This window comes from Falco punctatus (assembly GCF_963210335.1).
Source record: "Falco punctatus genome assembly, chromosome: 1".
Classification (NCBI taxonomy): domain Eukaryota; kingdom Metazoa; phylum Chordata; class Aves; order Falconiformes; family Falconidae; genus Falco; species Falco punctatus.
The window spans coordinates 26,665,062-26,689,241 of record NC_137580.1 but is presented as its reverse complement, the minus strand read 5'-3'; the positions used below and the strand labels follow the sequence as shown (position 1 = coordinate 26,689,241).

Genomic DNA, 24,180 nt, shown 5'->3' with positions numbered 1-24,180 from the left:
GCAAGCCTGGGCGGGAGCGGGGCCGCAGGGACCCCGGGGCCGGCTGGGGTCTCCGCGGCCGGGCCTGGGTATGGGCCGGGGCCTGGGCCGGGGCGGGCCCTGCCCTGCCGCAGTGGCCCGCAGGGAGGGAAGAGTGGTGCCTCCTAGGGCGCTCGCCGTGCCCCCGGCGGCCCCTTTCCGCATATGTCTGTGTGGGCGTTGTAACGCTGGTTCCCGGCGTTACTTTGGGGTGGTTTTGCGTCACGGCAGCCGGAGCGGTGGCTGGTGTCAGTACCTCTTTGGAAGAGGTGTCTAAGCTGCGGCCTGGCCCACGCCCACACCCACCCCCCGAGCGCCACTGGAAGTGTCCCCGGTGATGAGGGTGACAGTGCTGGAGCAGTGGGGAGCAGGGGGAACGAGCGCTCCCCCAGGCCCCACCACAGACGCTGCCTGCTCGGTGTGTCTGGCCTGGGCTCCCAGGAGGTCAGGTCCACTGGTGGGAAAGGGAGTTGATCACAGTGCCTCGCTGAGCTGTTCCCGTCCTCTGCCTCCGGGTGTTTTTATAAGATAAATTCATTTTGGTGGTCAAGTAGGCATGTGGGTAATTTCTGGTTCTTCAGCTGTGCTTGCTGTGGAACACAAAACTCAATTGTTCATCCTTTCTCCTTTAGGGAAGCGCAGTCTCAACAAAGATAAGTAAATAGAAACATGCCTAGATCACAGTAAAATAGGGTGTTTAAAGTCCATGTGCAAACATTGCCACAGTAAGGAAATACGAGCTTTGCACTCCTTTGCCCTTCTGATCTGGGCACTGCCCAGGGATCTCTTGCCTAGTTGCATTAAAGTTCTCGGATACTTCTGCTTTTCATATAAACATGATGTTATTAGTATACTTCACCTGACTTTGGGAGCAGAATGGCTGTGAGAAATCTGCCATCTTTTCACCTCTGGTGTATTCAAGTTCACTTACACTGCATCTCCTAGAAGCTGAGGTTTTTTTCCTGCATCCACAATACCACACTCATCTATGGTTTTAACAGATTACAATTTCTGTGTTCAATGTTGCCAAATTAGGTGGTTAATGCATATGTATGTCCTTGTTAACAATGCCAGTAAAGTATTGTCTTGTTCTTACATAGAATTTTCATCCATAGATGTTAAAGTAGATAGAAATTGGAATCATTGTTTCTGTTTTATATTTTACTCTGTTACTATTTTACTCTGGAGGATCTGATCTTTCCCTAGAAGAATCTGTGCCTATTTAAATGAGTACATACTGTAACTCACTGGTCCTTTAGAAATGATACTGTAAAATATGTGTGTTTCTACTGAAAGAGCCTACTGAGGTTTGCAATCTCAGAGCAGAATCCTAGCAGAGCCAGTGTGGTTAGCCAAAGAGCTGCCTGGCGAAGGTGCAAGGTTCACAGTGTTTATCCTGAAGTAAAAACAAGTAATGCCTTGTCTCGTTGCTAATTTGCACAGATGTCTCAATTTTGAACACATCATTTTTTCCAGGGAAGCCTAGGCAAAGCAAATAGAAGCTCAATGAGCTCTCGCTACCGAGTCAGTCTTACCTACACCATTACCTTCAAACCCCCTGTCTGTCTCCCTAGGTCTCAGAATAGTCATAAATGCATACATTCGTACTGCTAGGAACTTTATCTGGGTCCTCTGTATGTGCCTGCTGCTGCCTTGGCAAGGCCAAGTACACTTCAGATCCTTTACGTGGTCCCCCAGGGGTGTTGCTATGGTAAATATCCTTAGTGTTACGCCTGACAAACAAGGAGCAGATTTTCTAAAGGCAGTGGTGGTCGCTGTGCGGGAGGCCACCTTTGTGAGACGGAGTCCCCTTTGCTTTTGCTGTATGTATGGGCAGTTAGTCGTGCATTAGAGTTGGTGAATACCCCCTAGTTACTGTGTTTGCTGAGAATGAGGGCAGGAGCTTCAGACCCTTCCTCCGTGGAGGGGGTTCACGCATACCTATCTCAGGAGAGTTATAAAGAAACATGGGGATCTAACTCTCTACCTGCAACTATGCTTGTTTGCCAGGGAGCCTGAAAGGGAGTATTTTTCCGGTCTGATAATCACGGCGCTTTAGTGGGAGGAGAAAGGTCTGGATTGCAGTCAATGTTTTGAGAGTTGTTTCAAATGTCTTAACAGCCCTTAGAGCAGGCAGTGGAGCCCAGTCTCTTCTCTCCTAATAAATGGCCTTATTGATAGACTGCACTGTCAAAGCCCCTGCCTGGGACATGGATCTCAAATCCCCTCTTGCAGAGTGACACGACTTTCCCAGAAAGGATGGTGAGGGCTGCTTTTGTTTCCCTGTAGCCTACACCCTGGTGGTGAGGGCACTGCTGGCAGGGGAAAGATGCAGAGCTCAAAGTCACTGCAGTGAAAAGGGCAGGGAGCCTGGATCTCCCCTGTCATTACAGATTAAATTCTGAATTACTGAGCGGGGTTTTCTTGGGTTTTCTGTTCAGGCAGACCCATTGTTTACCAGTACATAGAATTTTTTACAACACTGAACAGAAGCAATAAAACTTAGGTAAGCTTCAGGGCATATCATCAAACCTCCTGAAGCACGCTGCTTGGGGAACACAACCCTGGGCTGCTACAAAGCAGATGAGGCTGGTCCACTGCTGGCCACATTTTTAAAGGGAAGTGTGAGTTCTGTGCCATTTTCTTGAAGGTTCAGTGTAGGCTGCAAATCCTTTTGCAGTGCAGGGTCAGTAACGCACAAGGAATGGGATTTCAGGTTTATGTATTTCTTTAGCATTGCCAGTTGACTAGATGAGATGAATCCTTCTTCCAGCATACTGGGTAGCCTGTACCTGGCTCCATAACAGCCTCAGGGCTATAAATGCCTTCCTGGGAGGCAATGCCTGAAAATCAGGTGAGTAAAATGAAGTTTTGCAATGCTTATTTCTTGCATGAACAGAAAATCAATAATCCTTCCTTCAAACTAGCAAAATGTAATGTATAAAAATTAAAGCTTCACAAATTCAGATTCAGGAAAGTTGTTTTCTAATAGTGAAGATGAGTAACCATAATGATTCAGAGATGGCCCCTCTCTGGAAAGTTTTTCTAAAAGGTATTTTCTGGTGCAAAAAATAAATAATGCAAACCCTATGGATGTCAAAAGACATGCTCATAGTAGTCCACTTTAGTTTATAATTTATGAGCTTAGCATGTATATTATGCAAGATTTTAACTAAAATACCCCCTTAACTTGTTGCTGAAAGGTATCTTAGCAGGGCATCCGTTCAGTTAAACAGCCGCATCAACGAAGGATTGCCACTCTCCAACCTAAGTTTTGTGCACTGCAGACCGAGTCAGAAGTCTCCATATAGGGTTCATTTCAATGTTCATTTTTTTTCAGGTAAATTCCTACTGTGTGTGTTATTTTGGAATTAAAATTGAGAGAGCTGCTGGTAGGACTGATGAGTCTGTTCCATTCATCCAGGATTTTACATTTTAAAGATTGTCATTTGCATAATAATTTAACTGTAAGTGATGTATATTTCTGAGAGCACTGCTCACACATCCTGCTAGGAGACCATGTTTTCAGACCCCGGTATTAAGCAACTTGAGCTGTAATTTATGGAAGTATCCACGTCCAGGAAAGGTGGTTACCATAATTCATACACATCTGCTTGAGAATAGGCATTTTTAGATATATTTGTAAATGTTAGGCTACAGATACACATATGACAGAATTTATAATCTAGTCAATAACCTAGTCCTAGGGGATGGACTCCAAAAGGTGTATAAAATCCAAAGATACTCAAGTTTTTACAATATATTTCCTTAGGTACCTAAAGGTACATGTTCTGACTCAGTGGAATCCAGCCTGAGTAGTTCAGTTGCCTGCCTCATATCTAAACTTGACCTGCTCCTGAAAATGAGCAGTCCCTTTGCTATATGCTCCATAGACCTGACCTTTATCATGTGCTCAGGTGAAGGGTAACACCAGCAGGATCAAGTGGCGTGCAGTCCAAAGATTTAAGACTCCTTCATTCAAAAAGCTTGGCCAAGAAATGTGGTAATGTTTTTCTAATATAATGGCTCAATGGCTAGAGCATGTACCAGCGTGAGACTGGATCCTCTCTGTGTGGAAAATAGGGGAGTGGGCTTGAGGCCACATCTCTACTTTTCCAGAAACCACCAAGTGAAGTGCAATCTAAATGCTAAAGGTGGGTGGAGGGGGCACTCTTCACCTCCACTGTACAAGCTCTTCCATTTATGCAAGGGAGAAAAATGATTTATGAAGGACCTGGGGGATGAGGGGATGGGGAGGGAAGAAAAGAAAGAGCAAGTGAGTGCATGATTGCGTAATCTCCTGGCTGGCACTCTGATGTTGGAGATGAGAGAAGCTATCAAGGAACCCTGGACATGAAAGAAGTTTTGTATCATATCTAGGGAGTGTTTAATGCCAGACTAATCTGTCACCAGATTTAGCTGATCATTCACTAAAGGCAGCTGTGTTTGTGTAATCAGTTTGTGACACTGACATCTGACACAGATTCAACAACAACCATTGTCTGTCAAGCCTTTCTTTAACTTTTGACACAGCACAACCAGGAGGCAACCCCACATGTAACGGAGAAATCTGAGCTACTCGGCAACAGTCCCAGGCTGAGGCAAAAATGTGCCCAGAAGACTTGTCCGCAGAACAGTTGGATCAGCATTTGAATCCATGCTTTGTATTTTACAGTGCTGAGAGGGAGGAAGGAGGCTCAGCTGAAGAGATTACACAAGGACATGTGGGACTGGGCATGCGTGTTCCTCTGGAAAAAGCTCCAACAGTTGCATAAAGCAAGCCATATACCAGTTTTGGACAAGGCAGCTGAGTGTCTGAGCTCCTACGTGTGCTCGGAGCCAACCGTAAGTTAACTGCACAGAGCCAGCGTTATGAGTTATTACGAGCAATGTTTTCTGCCTGGCATGTCCCTACTTATGCCTCTTCCTCACCACCTCTCTGGCTCACCAGAACTTCGACTTTGCCATTTGGTCTGACAGTTTGCCCAAACAGCTTATATTAATCTAATACAGTATTTTTGTTAGTGACAACCAGCAGCCTAAACTGCAATTATGGGTAAAATTTGTCCCAAAAGGCAGTGCGTTTCTGGTCAGGGTCAACATGCCTGTTTATATAGGGCCCAGAAATCTGGATATTAATTTCAGCTGGACTTGTGGACAATATTGCAATATAAATAAATCCCAAAAGCCATGCAGAATTTAAACTATGTTTAAAAGTCAGAGGAAGGCCACCCTGAAAATTCTGATGAGAATGTCCTTTCAAACCCTATTCTTTCAGTTCCGGCACGACAATGTTTTGCTTTCCAGTATATGACCTTCCTCTAATTAGATTATTTAAGTCTCTTAGTATACACAGAAATTATTCACACTTCCTCCCAGGCATGTTTACATTTGATGGTCTTATCAATTTTTTAGTAAATACCTCTTTTTTTTGTTGGTTTTTTTTTTGGTTGGTTGGTTGGTTTTAGTTCCCCCCACCCCCTTCTGATGTTCTTTCTGAAACCACAGACATTACAGCAGACACTGAAGCGGTTCCTTCAGAAACAGTGCTGTGGGCAGCAGCATTGCTTTTCTGAACACGGAGCATACTACAGCTCCCAACAGAAGAGCTATTTCAGGCATAACAACCATTTCAATAAAACAATAAGGAAGCCTTAAATGCTAAAACTAATGCAATGGAAGTAAGAACAGCCACATCAGGGACTGCTTTTCATCACAGCCCCATTGGTGAGAAATTCTCTTGTAGCATGACTTCTTTGAAGGGTTTTACTCAACTAAGTTGTCCCATTGCCTGAAGTTGTTCACATAAAATAAAGTGAAGATTTGATCCACTGTTACAGTATAGCTAGAAGCAAATTTGGCTTAATCTCTTCTTACATACTGAAGCCCAACAGAAGCATACAGCCAGAGGGAGTGTCAGAGACAAGATGCACTTGTAATTCAAATTGCAAGCTAATATTTGATTAAGTGGGAAAATGATTATTTGGATTTTCTGTTTCATCTATATGGAACCGAGAATGGAAAATAAGGCTGCATGAAATCACTAGGAGAGCTGAAGAAACCAGATTTTTACTCATCACTACCACAACAAAAAAGATTTTGATGTGTTACACGCAGTGCTTGCTGTAGTGTCCAGTCCTGTGGGAGCTTTTGTGGATCATTTTCTTGCTAATCGTACTCAGTTTATCCTTTATGATTTCAGCCACAAGTTCTGCTCTAGACTGAGCTCCTACACCATAAGACTTACTTTTTATATCAAAGCTATGGCTGTGACCTTCAGAATGTTGTACAATGATGGGGATTTTTTTGTTGGTCTGCTTAGGAAATATATTTTCTTGGCTTTAATATCTTCTCTTACATTTTAAGGGTATTTTTTGCACCAGAAGAAATTAATAATCTTCAAGAATTTTAGAACAGGTATAAGTCTGAAAACTACATAGTCACAGAAATTATTCCTCTGTTTCATCATTTATAGCTTGCAGGATGAAATAACAAAACCCATAAACGCAAAAGACTTTTTTCGAAAAGCTTGCTACTTGTGATCTTTGATTAGAAATTACTGCTGTATTTTCAGTTAACATTGTATAAAATATTTTATAATATCACTTTCCATATAAGCAAGAAGAATGAAACCTTTAAAAAGCTGAATATATATGGTGAACTAATATTTATCGTCACATACTGAAATGCATTTGTTTCAGACACCCTCTTTGACCAACCCTTATCTGCCGATGTTAAAAATGTAATGCGGCGGCCAGGTTCTTCTAGTTACTATGTTTCACTACAAGATGCCTGCTACTGGAGTTGGCAATAATTTTGATACAAGAGCAAGTTAACATTGCTTCAGTTACTCTTCTTCTATAAAAAGAGACAAATCTTCAGCTGACTTTGACGAGTGTAACTCCCTGGAAGCCAAAAAGAGTTGTGCTGTTTTACAAGTGAGGATGTAGTTCACCGTGGGATGGACCTCCTTTTTCCCCACCCAAAGGTCTGTGTCTCTGCAGTGAATTGCACCGTAGGCTGCTGCTGGTACTGAACAAGTAAGGACGGAAGGGGAAAAGAATGCAAATTGTCCATTTTTGCAAGGAACCCGCTTAACGTTCATGAAATATTTTGCGGCAATGATTTGATGTATTTCTCACAAAAATCCTAAATAAGATACAGTTTTTTTCAGGCTTTTGGGCAGAGTAATCTTCTCCACTTACCTGGTAGTCTTGAACAGCTAGACCTCATGCAGATCCATTGAACACAGTTAGTTTAAATTTGTGGTAATTTCCTTTCTGCATCGCTTCCCATAATAGGTATGTGCATCCTTGGCAAACATTTTAATAAGCGCACTTGTAAGTCAAGTTAGTTTTAGGAGTTATTTATAGCTTCATGTTCAAGTAAAGGGCTAAAGTTTGATGAGCAGACACTAATGATCTCTCAGACTAAGATCAGACAATTTCTAAATAGACTCAAATGCCTAAAGCATTTATTACTAAATTATTTGTCATTAAATTATTATTACTAAAAATAAATTCAGATTTTGTTTCTGATTCTCTGGCATTGATTTCTGGATACCTGTGTATTATTTTAAACCCTAATGCTTTCCTGTCATTTTCCTTTTTTCTCTTGGATTAACACAGGAATCCTTAACATGGGATCTGAGCTGCTGCTGACCCACTGCTCAGCATTTCATGCTCTGCTGCCAGAGGGAGAAGAGTGCTACACTCCATAGGAACAGTGAGGAAGCAGCAGGTCTCTACTACTTCTACATGCTGCCTTGGATCTACTGGAGCATCTTCCTTCCTCAGAGCAGCTCTGGGTCCAACAGTGCCAAGATCTAGGACTAGAAAATAGACTGCAAATCCCAAAGTAGAGGATTTGATCTAAAATGAAGTGTCATAATTGGCATATTTGGCCTCTGTCATTACTTTTCTTTCTGTATTATTTCTAACTTCCTAGGTTACGTGGCTACTTTGAAGAGCAAAAGGCAGAGACGTCCATGTCAGTCAAAGTATCTTAAACCTTGGAAACCGCTTGTAATTTGTTCTGACTTGCCTGAGACACAAACAGAAGACAAGTGTCCATTAGAAAAGTTAGAATTTACATTTTAAAATTTGCACAGAAAACACTATTTTTACCAATGCTTATTTTTAAATTATTTCAAACTACCTTAGGAATTTATAGGTTGGTGCAGTATCTTATACAAAGACTAAGAGGCGAAGACAAAAAGTTACTAACGATTGCTATTTATTGTGTTAAGTCAATAAAAAGTGCATAGTACAAGCCCTTTATCCCAATCCAAGTACTCAGTAAAAGATTACTAGGAAACCGCAAATGGCACAGATGATTTTTTGTTTGGCATAATTCAGACATTTTAAACCACCGATTTACATTAGGTACATCACATCATCACTCTTCCTTTTTCAATCATGAATGTTACAAGGCTAAGTGATCGGCAGACAATACATGAATACATATGATTTCTCATTTCAGAATATAACAATTGTGTTAAGCAGACTCTAAAAATACTATTGTTTTAACAAAGATCTAAGCTAAGGTATAATTGTAAAATTCCCTCCATATTTCCCAAGTTGTTACAACTTGCATCTCTTACTAACCAAGCTTAAAACCCTCATGACAGAATTAATCATATCCTGAAGCTTCACATGCCACTAATCTCTTCCACACTTCTCAAAATTTACCATAAACATCTGTAACCATGATACAATTATTTCATCACAAACTACATCACTAAAGGCCAGATTTCTGCCACCCTTACTAAAGCTGCTACTAGTACATTATCTCAGAGTAGTCCCACAAACTGCAGTGCAACTACTTGATGAGTAAGGCACTATTTAACATAAATAAGAGTGGCAAAATACAGTCCTAAAATTAGTTACTTTTTTTTAAATTAAGAGTGGTGATCTGAAGGGTGTATCTTGGAGAGAGTATCTGAATTTAAAAGGCATACATTTTGACATGGGATAGTGGCCTGGCTCTTTAGTACAACATTTTACAATAAAATATGTCCAATGTTTTTTCTTTTACATAGAAAATTTAAAATAGCAATTTACATGAGGAAAGCATACATGTATAAAATCACTGGGACAATTACTTAGAGGAATTTCAAGCAAAGACACTTCATTTAAATGTAAAACACATTACTCTCAAAAAAAAGTTCATCTGCCAAGACTGTTAGAGCTGGGTGCACATGGTGAGTTTTATAAATACATACACAGACATTTAAGTAAAGCAAGATGGATCCTCGGAAGTGAGGAGCATCTGCTGTAAATCTCACCAATTTCCAATAGGATGAGGAGTGGCACTCTGTCTGAAATGAAGCCTGTTTCAGCTGGCTTTTTGATCAATTGGAAGCCTGTTTTATGCATCTGATAGTGAAGAATTCTGGCCAAAAATCCTTGGAGAAAAGGTCAGTGTAGGAGATACATATATATTTCCTTGTTGGTTCAACAAAATGATGCTGTATTACTTGTTCAAAACAGTATCCGAAACATAAACGTACATGGAAGGCAAAAAGCAAGCACAGTCAGACTGCTCGTCCCAGTGACATCTTTACACAGTGTTTGTGGCCTGTACACCATTAGACATAACAGGACAAATTCTCTCAGCTTCTCTGCTGCAGCACCATCACTTTACATGGCACTGCGCCGATGTCACTGAGAGCACCTGGCCCAATCTTCTTCATTTTTAATGTTTTTTTTTCTTTTTTCACATGTGCTGCTATGCTTGGAAGCACGCTATTCCACAAAAATTCAAAGGGCGATTACATCAAATTACAGAAGCCTTTCTTCAGGTCTGCACTGTACCTTTGCAAGGAGGCTTAGCTGGCCCACCGTTTACCCTGAGGAGGAAAACCCTGCGTCTGTCATCCATGGGATCTGATGTGAGATTTTTGTTAGAGCCTGTTAATACAAACCTTTACGCATCTCAACAGTCCCTTCAGCTCCGTAACTAAAGTCCCCATGAAATAAAGGTTTGTAGAGTAAGGCTTTGAATTCCCATATGTCTGTTCTACTGACCTTTACGGAAAGAAGCTTCATGTTGGTAACATAAAAATGTTCTTTACATTATTCTCATCAATTTTTCAAATTGATCAAGAAAAATATACAGTGTTGCTTTTCTGTACATCTTTAAAATGTTCTTAAATTAATGTACATTAAAAAAGTTGTTCCCATTTTCTACAATGGGAGATGTGCACAGGTACGTGCACAGCCACACATACGCACACATAAACACACCACACATACACACAAATATTAGAGGGAAAATACATGCCATATGTAGTCACCTGCAAGTCTGTTATTCTACAATTACAACCAGTAGACAAGAATGAAATGTTAAGAACTGCTGATAACATACAGGTGAAAAAACCTGAATATCCAGTATATGTTTTGGTAGACCAAAAGTTGATAACCTTGGTAACCTCTTGGTATGATTTCATCTTGTCCAATATACATTAATTACATCATGGCTAAGAATTTGTTAAGATACTGAGTATTAAAAGACTATATCAAGACAGAAAATTCTACCAAGTTCTTTTCACTAAATGTCTCTTTTCATGAAGTCTATAAGTAAACAAATCTGGTTTTGGAATATATTTTTTTACAATATATTGAACAAGATATATCATTTATTAATGAACAAGATTAAATTAATTTAATTTTTGGTGGTATATTCTTTTGTGTAAAGTTCCCAATATATATGTCAAAGCTTTGACAGTGACAATTATCACATTCGCTTATGTGTGCACGCACGCACACAGAGTATAATTCTACTGGACAAGCCGTGCTTTTGCCAACAACACTGAAAACTAAGTTAGTGGTCCAAAGGCCAGACTAAAAGCTGCTCTGAACCAGGGCAAATATGAAATAATTTCAATTTCTCACCATAACTAAGCTAATAGTTGCAACCGTAATATAACTCTGAGAAGTATAGTGGAGAAAAAAATACGGATTAATCTGAAGAAAGGTCAGTAACCTTCATTATTATAGATGTACAGGGATTTTCTGTTTCTTTCAATGCACATCAGAAATCACTGCAAAGAAATTAAGATCACTGTAACAGAAAGAGACTGAGTGGAATGTCCACAGTAACAACCAAAAAACCCCTGCAATGCCTTATCATTATTCAAATTACAATCTACTAGGATTTGTAATAACACACAAAGCAAAAATTAACTTAAAATTGTAGTTGCTAAAAGCAGTTAATGAAGATAACTGCTGAATAATAATTCTTCTCTATATAAATGAGAAAAGAAAACAGTATTGAGTGGGGTTTAGGAGTAATCTGGTCACTTCGTTCATTTGGTCGTGCAAGGTTTTAGCTGCTGAAATTTTCCAATACTGAACGCTCTAGTCCACCGGTGGGGCTGGTGGTTCTTGCCCCTAGAGGGAAGGAAGGAAGCAGGAAAAGAAAGAAAAAAGCCACATTCAGGATTAGAAACAGTGCTTCATGTAAGAGGATTTAGCAATAAAAGAACTCAGAAGAGTTACATTGTGCTTTCTTTTAAGACCTTTCAACATCTCTTTCAATACTCAAGAGTAAATGAGCATCAGAGAACAACACTGTTTTCTGCAACGGGGATTTTTCTATGATCCCGCATCTTGGGCAAAGATCACTTTCCTAGTTTCATGATGTAATTTTGTTTACCGACTTCTCTTAAACCTGTGATTTAAAGCTTGTACATAAGAAGGCAGGAGGCAGTTCCAACCAGGGACAACCAGTGTCCAGAGGACATTAGGACCCACACTTAGTCACTCATACCTACTCCATCCCACGGCAGGCCTCACAATTGGCCTTTGTGATTCTACTTTCCCTTTGGTTTTACTGATTTTCATCGTTAATGGGGTTCCAAGAAAATAAAGGGGAAAAATGACTGTAAGATAGTCTGTATTAAAACAAAACACATCTAAGCTCTTGTAAAGTCTCTCTACAGGGTACTTGAAGATGCACTTACATTATGTGGGCTGGTTGGCTTTCCGGCTGTGTTGGATCCTCTCAGATTACTAGGTCTCAGTAAGAACAAGACAAGTGCAATCACCACCCAGGCCATCATTATCATGGCAAAGCTGATGCCATTGTCACTGGAAGAATTTGGTCCTGGCACTACAGACAAGGAAAACTCAAGTTATAGCACAGAGTGACAGCAGAGTTCTTTCCCCAAGGTGAAAACACAACTCTCACAAAAAAACCTGAAATGAGAATCTGTTTCATAAGATTTTACTGGAATTCTCAGAATTATCATGAATATTTCTTAGTTCACATTAACTTCTAATGGACTGAGATGAGAAACACACCCTTTGTGTTTAAGAAATCAAACTTGATGAAAAATATATTTATGTGGGCAAAAAAACCATCTGTTTTTGCCTCAAACAAATAAAAGACTAAAAAGATGAAAGCTTGGACTCTATTGTTAGACCCCCAGAAAGAAAACATGCCAATTCTAGCAAGAAGGGAGAAAACTAATGGTTATGATTTTGTTTGCTACTCTTAAGTTATTTTATTGAGAGTTTGTTCAAACAAGTGTATCAACAAGCTAGATGTCTGTGACTGATCATCCAGGTCACATGGTATTTCTGATAGCATCAAGGAAAACGTATCCGTCAGAAGGGGAAAAAATGCTGAGGAGATACATGAAAAAGTGAAGCCCAGGAATACAATATAAAAATTTTACATCTAATTTTCATACATTCCTAATTTCCAATGGCTGAGACATCAAAGTATGGAAATAAAACTGAGAAGATTCCCTCAGACTGGAGATGGCTGGTTAAGTCTTTTTGGATCAAGAAACTCTTGCAAATATCTGCACATTTGAAAACAACTTTTCTCCTCTGAAACATAATTTCAAATAATCAAACTGTAACTAATGTTGTCAGCTGAAGTATTAATCAATGTATAGTTTATTACCAATGGTACTTAAATGGCTCCATTTACAATAGTATCTAAAGACCTAATATCTTTGTTAATAATCTAGATGATCAATTAATGCGGAACAATTAATACAAAGCTATAATGAATAAACTTTAGAAAGAGAAGAGCTGTTCTATTTTATTCATCAAGTTGAAAACTTTAACATCCAGGGGCATTCCACAGACACACTTGTATCTGTCAGATTTTTCAGTTGCCTCAGCTCATTTGGATCCTCATATGGAGTCAAGTCTGGATTCAGTATTGGTTGGAAGATGTTCTTATTTAACATTTGTAAGCTAATTTACACCCAGTGAGCTGCTGGAGTATTTTTCTTGAAGGTTAACGCCGATATCAAAACCCCACCCTCATCACTGTCATAATGAGTAGCATTTTTAACAGAGGCTCTTCTGTGAAAATGGTTTGTTCATAACACAGCAAAGGGGCACTGTGGGGAAGCTTACAGCTATGCCATTCACAACATCGCTGTTCTGTGAATTAAGACTTTATGAGTTGGGGCTGTTGGACTGATGTCCTTTACCAACATCACATGTACTCAAAAAAAGAAGAAAAAAACCTGTATTATAGAAGTTCATGCTTCTCACAGCACAAATACCACTCTTAATATGTATAAGCAACAGAAACTGTCATACAGCTCTTACCTTTTAAATGTCCAAAATACAGACATTTCAAAACTTGGGATGTGGCTAATGTAGAAGAATTTTACGATTGTAAGTATATACAATTACAGGTGCCAATTCTTTCGCAGATCTGAGTGAACAAATGGTGCCGTACACGAGGAGAAGTTATAGTGCAAAGAAAATAAATGAGAATGCTACAGCCTTTCGTTAATTCATTAAACTGTCATATAATTGGTTCAGAAAGCATATGAAATTGTGCAGGTAAAGAGTTCAGATCTGCAATTACGCTGAAGGAAAATACTATTGTTATCAACATCATATATCAATATTTTAAATCTTGGATGAGCTTTATATATGCAGTCCAGTAAACTAACATATAATTCCGCATGAAAAGAACAACTGCTTTATTTTGGGGCTTCCAGGCAACATTAATAGCTACCCTAAGATTACCTTCATCAGCACGTAAGACAGCCTTAGGTACCTGCTTTGGCACATGTGTACAGTAGAACACTGAAAACTGAGATCACCTGTTACACTGGATTCCCCATACAATGCAGAGAAACAGAGAACAGTCAGACTGCCTTCGGGAATTTTTGCTGAACCATAATGCAGTTAAGGTCAGTGGTTAAACAATAGTTAGGGTAAGTAAACGCTGCTAGGTCAGCTCACGCTACAGATCAAGGAAGGGAGCAGAAGGAACCATAGAGGGAAACCATAAACATTCATGCAAAAGACAATTTCTTTCAGCCTGTGTTGTAATACAGTTTAGATGGAACCAAATGTGCTGAAACGTTCTAAACTAAGTTAAGCAAGACAACAGCTGATTCAACATAGCTTGACATAACAAGACAACAACATAGCTTGGCCCTGTACTACCTACTCAAAGCATGCCAGATATCAAAACAGCCACAACACTGTTTACACTATTCAAGAACTGTTAAACCCACATCTCTCACAAATGACCATGTGTTTTACTAAGGATGCGAGATATTTCAGAATCTGTTACTTTAATATCTTAACAGAAGGAGATGAGGATAAGTAAAATCTCACATAGCTGAGGTGAATCACACTTTTCAAAGCTTTGCATCACAAATCAAGAGAACAGACAAGAAGCTACTGGGAGCAATAATACATGGAAGGCAACAATCTTTTGCTACAAAGACCTCCATCATCAAGATCACAAAATAATCAGGTAAGACCAGCTTATGGATAAAGAACAGTTGAGTGAAGATCAACTGCTGATGGGCAGAAGAAAAAAAATATCTTATTTTTAAGGGTTCACAGCCACAGTGCTTTTACCTATAATTGATATTTTTGCAGCTAATCTAGGCGTGGGGTTTTGATTCCTTGAAGAACAAAGGCTATCCTGTAAGAGCACCTGTGGGTGATATTTTCCAGTATTTCCAGATAGATACAAGATTGTCCTGTTCTGACCTCACAGATGAATATGCCACCACCCATTCTGATGGATGGATCTGTTTATTAGTCTCCAGTCCTGGGAGGTACAGAATGTAGCAGTACATATTCCTGTATCACTGAGTGACACGAAGCTTACAGCCTCTAACCTGCCTTTCCACACAACACCAAATCCAGCTCAAGATCTTTATTTTCCGAGTACCTGGTCCCCTCAGCTCAGCATACCTATACATCCATGCACTTCTGAATGAAGCCTGTGAGCAGTTCTGTCCCTGTGGTTACCTGGAATTTGTTTATACCATGGCTGAATTATCCCTGTGCAGGGGAAAGCTTTCTGAGGAGCTGGTCTGATAATTTGGGATGAACGTCCATGGGAGCTAATGATTATGGTGAATCCTATCTGTTGCTCCACGTACGAGATACAGTTCTTTGACTTGCTTTTTCCTATAGAAACAGAGACTAGGTCACATAAACTAGTCTCCTCTTGAAGAGAAATGGGAAGGGAAAAAAAAGTCTTCTGTGACAGATGTTTGCCACCTCATTTAATGTTCTACTAGAAGGCAGATGAAGCTACTAAAATTATGAGTTTGGTAAAAATAATTTCTAAAGATGAAAGGTCAACCACCTCCCGACCGTGCAACTAAAATCTCAAGAATACAATATTAAAATTAATAAATGTCTTTGTGAAATACTCCTTACAGGAACTTAGTTCTCCTCTTGAAGTGGTATTTTTCATTCAGAGTGAGATTGTACCCTAAAGAAAAAGAGGAAAGATCGCATTTCTTTTACTGTAAAAGTATATTCCATGTGGTGCTTTTTGTATGCCCTGTCATGATAGAAATACCTCCTTTTGGATCTTCAGCTTTTTACTGTATAACACCTGCATATGGAAAGGCAACAACATGCTCTCTGATTTGTGCCTTCTTTTCATGGTGTTTTTATTCTTGCCTGTCCTGTGAAAGAGAGGCAGGAAACTGTATGAAGAGAAGTTATCCTTCAGATGAATCGTGAGGAAAGGCAAGAACCTGTAGGACCTTCAGCAGATAATCCCTGCCAGCTGACACTTTCAAAGGCAGGGATAAGGAAACTGAAGAAAGCCAAAGATGACTTGAGTGGAGGAAGGGAGAAGGGAATTACCAGAAAAGGGAGGGAAGCTTTGGCAGACATTTCATGCTGTTAGGTTACGCTGCTGTGACTGCCCTCCATGAGTACAACTCAAGATGAATCACAGATATGCATTCATTTTAAAATACATAAAAATCTGGGAGTAGATGACATTTGAGACAGTCATCTCCGACTATATTACAAGCTAGCAGAGTACTGAGAATAGTGTTGAAAATATGAATGCGGTAAATCCAGGTCACAACATCTGGGAATTGCTAGAACAGAGAAAAAAAACTCAGGCAGTAGCTCCTCATTTCCTTTGACATGGAAGGCTGACTGTGAAGGGCCACCAGCCAACAGAGCAGCTCAGTACCAGCTGGGATCCTCCTCGGTCTGGATGAACCACTGATGTTGCAATTGCCACACACTTCAGAGAAATCTTCCCTGCTGCACTCGCATTAGACAAAATTCAGAGAAGAATTACTGCTCTTATTCCTCATTTCAACAGGAACTGTAAGATCTTTTGATTTGCTGAGCATAAACAATCCCAACAGAATATTAAATGTGTTGCATATTCAAAACTTGCAGCCCTTTTTCTCCAAGTCACCCACTAAAATGGAGGGAACAGTTATCAGACTCTGATACATGCTTTACTGTCATAGCAGATATTCTGACAGAATCCGCAGAAGAGCCATCACGCAGAGTGCCCAAATGCTCTCTGAAGTGGTGCTCATATCCTCTTGTGTGTAGGAGTACAAATCCAAAAGCACTGGTCCTGACCCTAGCAGGAAACTCTCTGCAGGGTAGTCACTAGAATATAATGGGGCCAACAACCATAAATAAGAATTTAGAGCTAATAACACAAAAATGCAAATGATGGAGCCTTGGTGCTACTGCTTTGATCTGGCTCCAAAAATAAAAAAAAAGATCCGAAACCAAGGGTTGAAAAAACAAAGTGTGCTCAGGAAGAACCAACACAGGGTGTTTCTGAGAACTTCCAGCTGGTAGCAACGGCACAGCACATGACGCTGCTGTGACACTGGCTGAACCACAGCCCTGACATCTTCCAGAACAAAACCACATACATCTCATCAGTTATTCCACAACCTTGCAACTTAAGAATCTGTGTATGACAATATTCCCAGCTGTGCTTTCAGAAGGAAGACCAAATCCTGGGAATGAGCAAATGGGTGGGAGTGAAACAAGCTTCTTCATAGTGAGGTCTCGAGATGAGGAATCAAAGTCAGCAAGTAACAGGAAGTGGAGCTGTGGGACCTAGGGAAAAGGAGACCCACCTCAAACATAAGCTCATCGTGGTATACCTCATCAGAACAGGATGAAGCAATAGAGAGAAGACTGGCCCAGAATTGTTTTAATATGTCTCTGAAAACATCTCTAGAAGCTTCTCCAGACTCAATCTGTTTATTTTTGCCTTTGACTCCTGGGAGTCTTACAGAGCTCATATTGGCCCAAGCACAGAATCACAGAAGCATCACAAAATAATTTGACCAACAGCCAGTCATTGCTGTCATTGCATCAGCAGAAAAATACCTTTGTGGGAACTAAATTTAAGGCAATATAACAATGCAGGAGAGGATTTAGTCTATAATTTTTGCTTTGGTTTTTGAAACAAACCACTGGTTTGGAACAATTGCTGCCAAATTGCTTGCATCTGCACAGTTACTGCAATGATCTCTTTCAGGATGGAAAACCATCTGCCCCAAACCATTCACATCCCCACTCTACTGTAGCTTGGTATCATGAAAGCTATCCTACAAGCTTTGTGCCCACACATGACAGAACTTACCCATTTATACAGTCTCTAGCCTAAGACCTTCATAAATATTGATGAACCAAGTCTCCCAAGGCTTGAGTGAGAATGACCTACCATCACTTGGTTCTGTCTGCAGACTAAAACTCAGAAAGCTGCACAGCCCGTCTGTACCTACTTATAATACAGAAAATATTCTGTCACCTGCCTCTTTTTGTCTTCTGCATTGACTGTATTAAATAATAATAATAAAAAAGCAAACAAAACCCAACCAGACACAGAAGTCTAAGGTGTGGAAGACTAAAAAGTCTGCCCTAGGACAGATGCATTTGGGACAAGAGAGGTACTGGAAGTCACAGACACACGGCATAACTTGGAAAGACCATAAAGAAAGAGTAAAGCCAGCAGCACTGTTATGGCAGATGTACTCTTGTTTCAGGGGTTATCTGGGAAAGCTCATAGCTCTGAATGAATCGGGAAGGCACAGTGCAAGTCCAAGCTAGATGGCCATCTCTAAACATGTTTTACTGGGGAGTGAAGAGATAAGAACAGGAGACTGAACAAAGGCATACTCTCTCCCCAAGATCCCGGAGATCTTGGCTCACTGCTCCTAGACCTGTAGAAGACACAGGCAGCAGCAGCTCTTGCTTCCAGGAACACCGCTCAGGTGTTCCTGGCTCCCTTCAAGCATTACAGTAGTCCTGATGCAGGCTAATTGAGTGAGTTCATATGCTCAGTTGGTAAAGCAATACAGGAAAACCAGATCCATTTCATTTTTATTTATAAACATTTGGCAATGCTCCCTCTAGACCATGGAAAATGTAAACAGAGCACCTCAGGACAAGCTTACGTGACTGCATAACCTCTGCACAGCTATGCTTCTCTGTAGATGCTGGCAACGTTTGACTGTCATAGTAATGCTCACTGTTTGGGAGAGGGTTTTTTGATGTATTTCACAGCAAATTTCAAGGAAGTGTACACAGCAGTCCTCTGCTTCATTAACTACACAGCCGCTAAGTCAACAGAAATGCAGTCACAGTGTATGTCAACTTATCAGTCAGAGCTGGTGGGGAATCTCCTCTCCCTCACAGCAGAGTAGAGGGTTCACAGTACCGACAGTTGAAGTCACTCAGCCCTATCCACTCTTCACTGGTTTAGGCCGCTATAACTGTAAGGAGAACAAATAAAGCCCCCTCCAAATTTTCTCCTTAGGGAAAAATTGAAATCATCCTATTTGGAGGCTAATGGTAAGATTCAGTAATGCTTGGGGCCTGATCAGTGGTCAACTGGCATACTGATACCTACAGCCTTCTGACCATTGCTGCTTCCATACAATGCATCCAATTTATAAATGTTCATCAGCACCACAGATTCTCAGAAATTACCTCCCCCACATAACACTTTTAGTACTGTAGTATTTGATTTAATGTAGGGTGTCCCTATAACATTAAATCAACTGCTGCATTTTAAAGACCAGTCAGACTATATTTTAATTACTACTGTTTGTTTTACTTCCATGCACCTGATCTCAGTAATTACTCACATTCCTGAAGGCATTCTGTGTCTGTGCAGTATGACTGGGATTGTCTCAGCTGAAACAAAAAAAGAAAGGCATGATACTTAGCAATAAGGCTCAGTCAGCTTTTACGGAAATCATGATTTAGTATAATGTCAGAGCACAAGTTCAAGATAAGGAAGGTTATAACCGATCCTTTACTGCATTGCATTTATTTGGCTTATGGTGTGTGAATCCCAGGTACAGAGGTAGTTTCTGAACACTATTTACATTAACACCTTTAAATCACCTGACTAAAGTATTATTGCTTCCACAGAGGTCACAGTCACTGAATGCCTTTTAAAATTCAAGTTAAAAATCTGCAGCGATATAGACATTGTCATATACAGATATACTCTCTACACACATTTTGGGATTTATAATGTATAGGTGTTCCTACTATTGTCTAGATCAAATACTATTAAAATACTCTGTGATTACATAACAATAAATGAGCAGACTGTGATAATGGTTACACACAGAAAAGCCAGATTAAATTTCAATATTTAAATTTAGCACTTACTATTTCTTCCACCTAAGATCTTTTTTTAAAAGCAGATTTTAGTATGTATTTTACTGTTTTTTCTCTTTACTGATGGGTAAAATTTAAAATGCTTTTAGCAACTGTAATGACTATTTGCATTTACAGACTAGGTAAGCTTGCTAACTGCCAGAAGAGTCAACACTGGCTAACCTGCAAATCAGTATAACTATTTTACAGATGAGAGACTCAAAAAAGAAATACAAATATCACATTCTTTATCAGGCACAGAGAGGTTAAATGGATGGGATTTAATCTGCTGTACTATGGAAATAGGTTCTATCCTCTGCTTAGGTAAACAACGCAGATTAATTACAAAAGTTTTGAAAAGTACAGAATTGTTGTAATGCCTTGGTTAGAACTGACATTTGTTTTTTGACAGGTTTTATGTCACAGTGGTGTCACAAATCCCAACACTTCTAATCTGTTTATTATCAGTGTAAATATACAAATGTAAAAGAGAAGAAAAGATGATGTTTCTTATGAAAGAAATACATGAGTAATTTCTACAAACCTAATTTCCCCTTGTATTGGCATAACTGATTTGCTGTGTGTAGTCATAATATTATGCAAAGCACATCAAGGAAACAGATAAGCAATCAAAGGAGCAAGACATCTGGAAAAGTCTAAGCTTCTTCCTTTATCATAGTGATTTTCAATGACTGACACACTCGAGAAAGAAAAAAATATAATTGGAGATTGATCACATTCATTCTTCCATTGATATATAAAGACCTCCTAGCAAATTTACTGAGCCTAGAAAGAATTTCCTTAGGAAGAACTGGAAAGGCTGTGTTTAACCTTTCAGCTATTTCTATAGTTAAAAACAATAGCAGAGGAAATTCAAACAAAATACTTCTACTTACCTTACTAAAACAAAAAGTATCTCAAACTATGCATATTTCCTGCCCTTCTCATACAGAAGTAAAAGCTCACTTTATTTTCAAACTTCGGAAGTCATTCTCAAAGGGAAGGTTTTACGTTAGCCAGAGTATCAATTTGGAATATCTGACACAGAGATTCATGAACCGGGAAAACTGGATATTGCTATACCCACATTTTAAAGAGATTGGCAACATAATTATCTTCTGTTTGCATATGGGTTAATTCTGGAGGGGCCTTAATTTATAATCCCTACTCTGTAAAACACAGTTTACAGCTATTCTTCAACACGGAATGATGCCTAGAATTAAAATGAGTATATGATCAAAAACATCATACAAGCATATAGCATCTAGTTATCCCACTGTCCCCAGGATGGCTAGTACTCATACAGCTTACCTAGCTTGTTCAGATAGGCAACACTGCCTTGGGGCGTTCTAGCCACAGTATTAGTTATCCTTTAAGTGTTACACTATCCAAATACAACTTTTTCAAACCATGCAATTCACATTTCCATAAAACCCATCTCAATAAATGGCACATGTACTTTTTGTTGCTGTTAACATCCTGTTCCTTCACCTGCCTACAGACGGACTTCAACTCCTACCACACAAAAAAAAAATTATGGAGCTCCAGCTTTGACTGACAGGAATACGTTAACCACCAGAGAAGCTTGTTTACCAGCAGAAAGATGTTCTGGCTACAGCTATGCCTTTCTTGAAAGGTGGTCCCAGCAGTGATCATGATCACACCATGTTTTGTCATTCACTATCACCTTGACCATTTTGTTTCATGAAAAGTCTACACACTGTCTGGGAATGCTGCTGATGTAGGAAGGCCACCTAGTTAACACACAGTATGTATTAAATCCCCGAGTGCCCAGAGGGTGCACTCAGATACTGAGTTTTATCCTGCGGGCATCCCTGGTGACTTCTCAAAAGACAGGACAGGCTCCAAGACCTTAGAATTAAAAGTACTACTGGAAACAGCAATGGTGGAAATATTCATCAAAGTAAGCAAGCAGTCTTAAGAAAAATACCATTAGGAGTTGCTCTACAGACCTCTGCTGAAAAAGTGCTCTTAGATTACATCCTGCCAAGATGGAGAAAAGTCTGCATATGTATGGAGGAGCAATGTACAGAGGAACCTTTTCAAAGTAGAGAGCCAACTGTACTTTGTCTGATAATGGGTCTGTGCTTTCCAGAGGGCTTGAACAACAAATACTACATTTTTTTCATGGGGATTTAGAAACTAGATGTACAAAGCAGGTTTAGAAACCTCAAATTATGTTGTGGAACAGTTCGAAAAGTATGAAAAAAATACATTCTTTCAATATCTCAATGAAATTCCTCTAAACTGAAAACAATACATAATCATTTAATCATGCAGATTTAAAGATCCCACCTAAAAAATATTACACTTCATAGTCTCTGCTACATTCATATCCAGCATTACAAATATTTCTTAACTATTCCAGGTAATATAAAAATTCCTTACAAAAAATACTTGTTCTGGAGAAGACTGTCAGAACCGGACCACCCATAGACTCAAACAGGGTTTAAGAAGACATAGATCACATGACAAAAAACACACTCAAATATCTTCCCATGCTCACTTCCCGCCTGACCACAAGCCCATGCAAAACCTCAGTAATCCATGAGTAGAAGCTCTAGGATCGCTCTGTAGGAGCCAGGTAACAAATCTGTTTATAACAGCTCAGTGACAGGCTGCATACTGTTCCCCTGGGATGAAACATGGCAGATGACTGAAAGTGAGCAGAAGTAAAAAGAGTTTTTTCTCAATTCACTTGGGTGAACTAGTTCCTCAATCTGTAACCCAATACAAATCTGATCCCTTGAGGTCACTCAATTAGTCAAAAGATGAGAAACGATTCTGGTACATGTATGGAATGCTTACATAAGCCGAATGGCTGGGAAAGGTAATGGCTTTTGCTGAAACAAGAATGCTCCTTCTACCAATTAGCTCTCTCTTGATAACGACACCCTTAAGGAACACAGCAACTGGTGGAAAAAAATTGAATGTGAGACACTTAATCGTCAGGTAATTGAAAAAAGAGCAATTATCAGGGACTAGAAATAAATAGTCCTTTGTATTCAGATTTTCTATTCTGATGTGGAGGGGGAGTTTAGATGAAAGTTTGTAGAATAATAGTAAAAAGTTGAATCAGACCTTCCCTCTTTTCAACAAAACCCTCAGAAAGACTTTTCTAATACACCCAGTGTTTTCCAGATGAGGAACACTACAGAGCTGATGAGAAAATCTGAACAGAGAAGCAATTCTTTGAATACGTTAACTCTTACATACTTAAAAGCAATTGTTATTAATGGTGGTTTTGGTTTTATTCATATTTCAGAGATCCCTGTGCTGTCAAAAATGTGAAGTTAGTGGGAGATTAATAGTTGACTGCCTGATTGGGCACCTGCTAAAGTCAGCAACAGCCTTTTCATGTTTTTCAGTATATTCTGCAACAGACCCTTAAAAAACACAGAAATTAGATGTGTGAAACATCAGGACTTAATTCAAAAGAAGGAGAGTGAAAAATGTTGCAAACCTGAATATTTACAGTAATTTTTTTTACATTTAAATTAAGAGGATTATATCTTCTTTAGTTTGTCATCCAAATACAATAAATGACTTAGTGCATGTGAGCCAAAAAATGAACTAATTTATCTTTTATTGTCCAAAAGGAAGTAAACACAAATTGTAAACAGTATGAAAGCTAAAAGGGAGCTAAAAAGGCTTCAAAATTTTCAGTTTTAATGCACTGCAAACTTGCAGGCAATACAAGTAAAAATACTAATTATAAACGTGCATTATTTAAAATACAACTGTGAACTTTAGTTCCCTCCAAGTACACTTAAAATCTTGATTAGCTTTACTTAAAACAATTTAAATGAATAATCCCCAAACCACAAGAATTCTTGGCCAATACAAGTATTTGGTTTCTATGAAGCCCCTAATAATTTCTTGGAACTGGGAGGCACCAGTGGCTGAATTACACCAAATCAGTATCCACTTACTATTTTGAAAGTAAACCCAACACAATGCTAAGAAAAAAAGAAACTGTATTACTTCTAGTGGTAAGGGAGAAAAGGGCTTTTCATCATTCTTTCCCCGGGGCACTCAAATTTTGCACTGCAAAAATAAAAAGAGCACATTTCAAATGGCTCCTAGTTCCAGTCTGAAATAGCTCTTCCTTCTTTTTCATCTTCTTTCCAAAGACAGCTTTCAGCCCTAGTTCACACTAACACACCAGTGTTTAGATCCTGCTCCTCTGACACCATCTTTAACATGCCATCTTGTGGATCAACAGCAT

The 24,180-nt window shown here is 39.4% G+C and overlaps 1 protein-coding gene and 1 long non-coding RNA gene across 3 annotated transcripts in view; one reads left to right on the top strand and one right to left on the bottom strand.

Annotated features, from left to right (window-relative positions):
- The first annotated feature begins 30 nt into the window (after positions 1-30).
- On the top strand, positions 31-10,019 carry LOC308072795. The gene is made up of 2 exons (XR_013931800.1): positions 31-4,863; positions 6,720-10,019. It is a non-coding gene; the product is annotated as an uncharacterized lncRNA (long non-coding RNA).
- SMIM14 (small integral membrane protein 14) overlaps positions 8,237-24,180 on the bottom strand; it is a 40,855-nt gene continuing 24,911 nt past the window's right edge. For both annotated transcript variants that reach the window (XM_080410014.1, XM_080410015.1), the window contains exons 3-5: positions 19,409-19,457; positions 11,984-12,132; positions 8,237-11,411 (exon numbers count right to left, since the gene is read on the bottom strand). In XM_080410014.1, the coding sequence (XP_080266140.1) occupies positions 11,379-11,411; positions 11,984-12,132; positions 19,409-19,457 (231 nt within the window). In that variant the 3' untranslated portion in view covers positions 8,237-11,378. The remainder of the gene's footprint in view (positions 11,412-11,983; positions 12,133-19,408; positions 19,458-24,180) is intronic.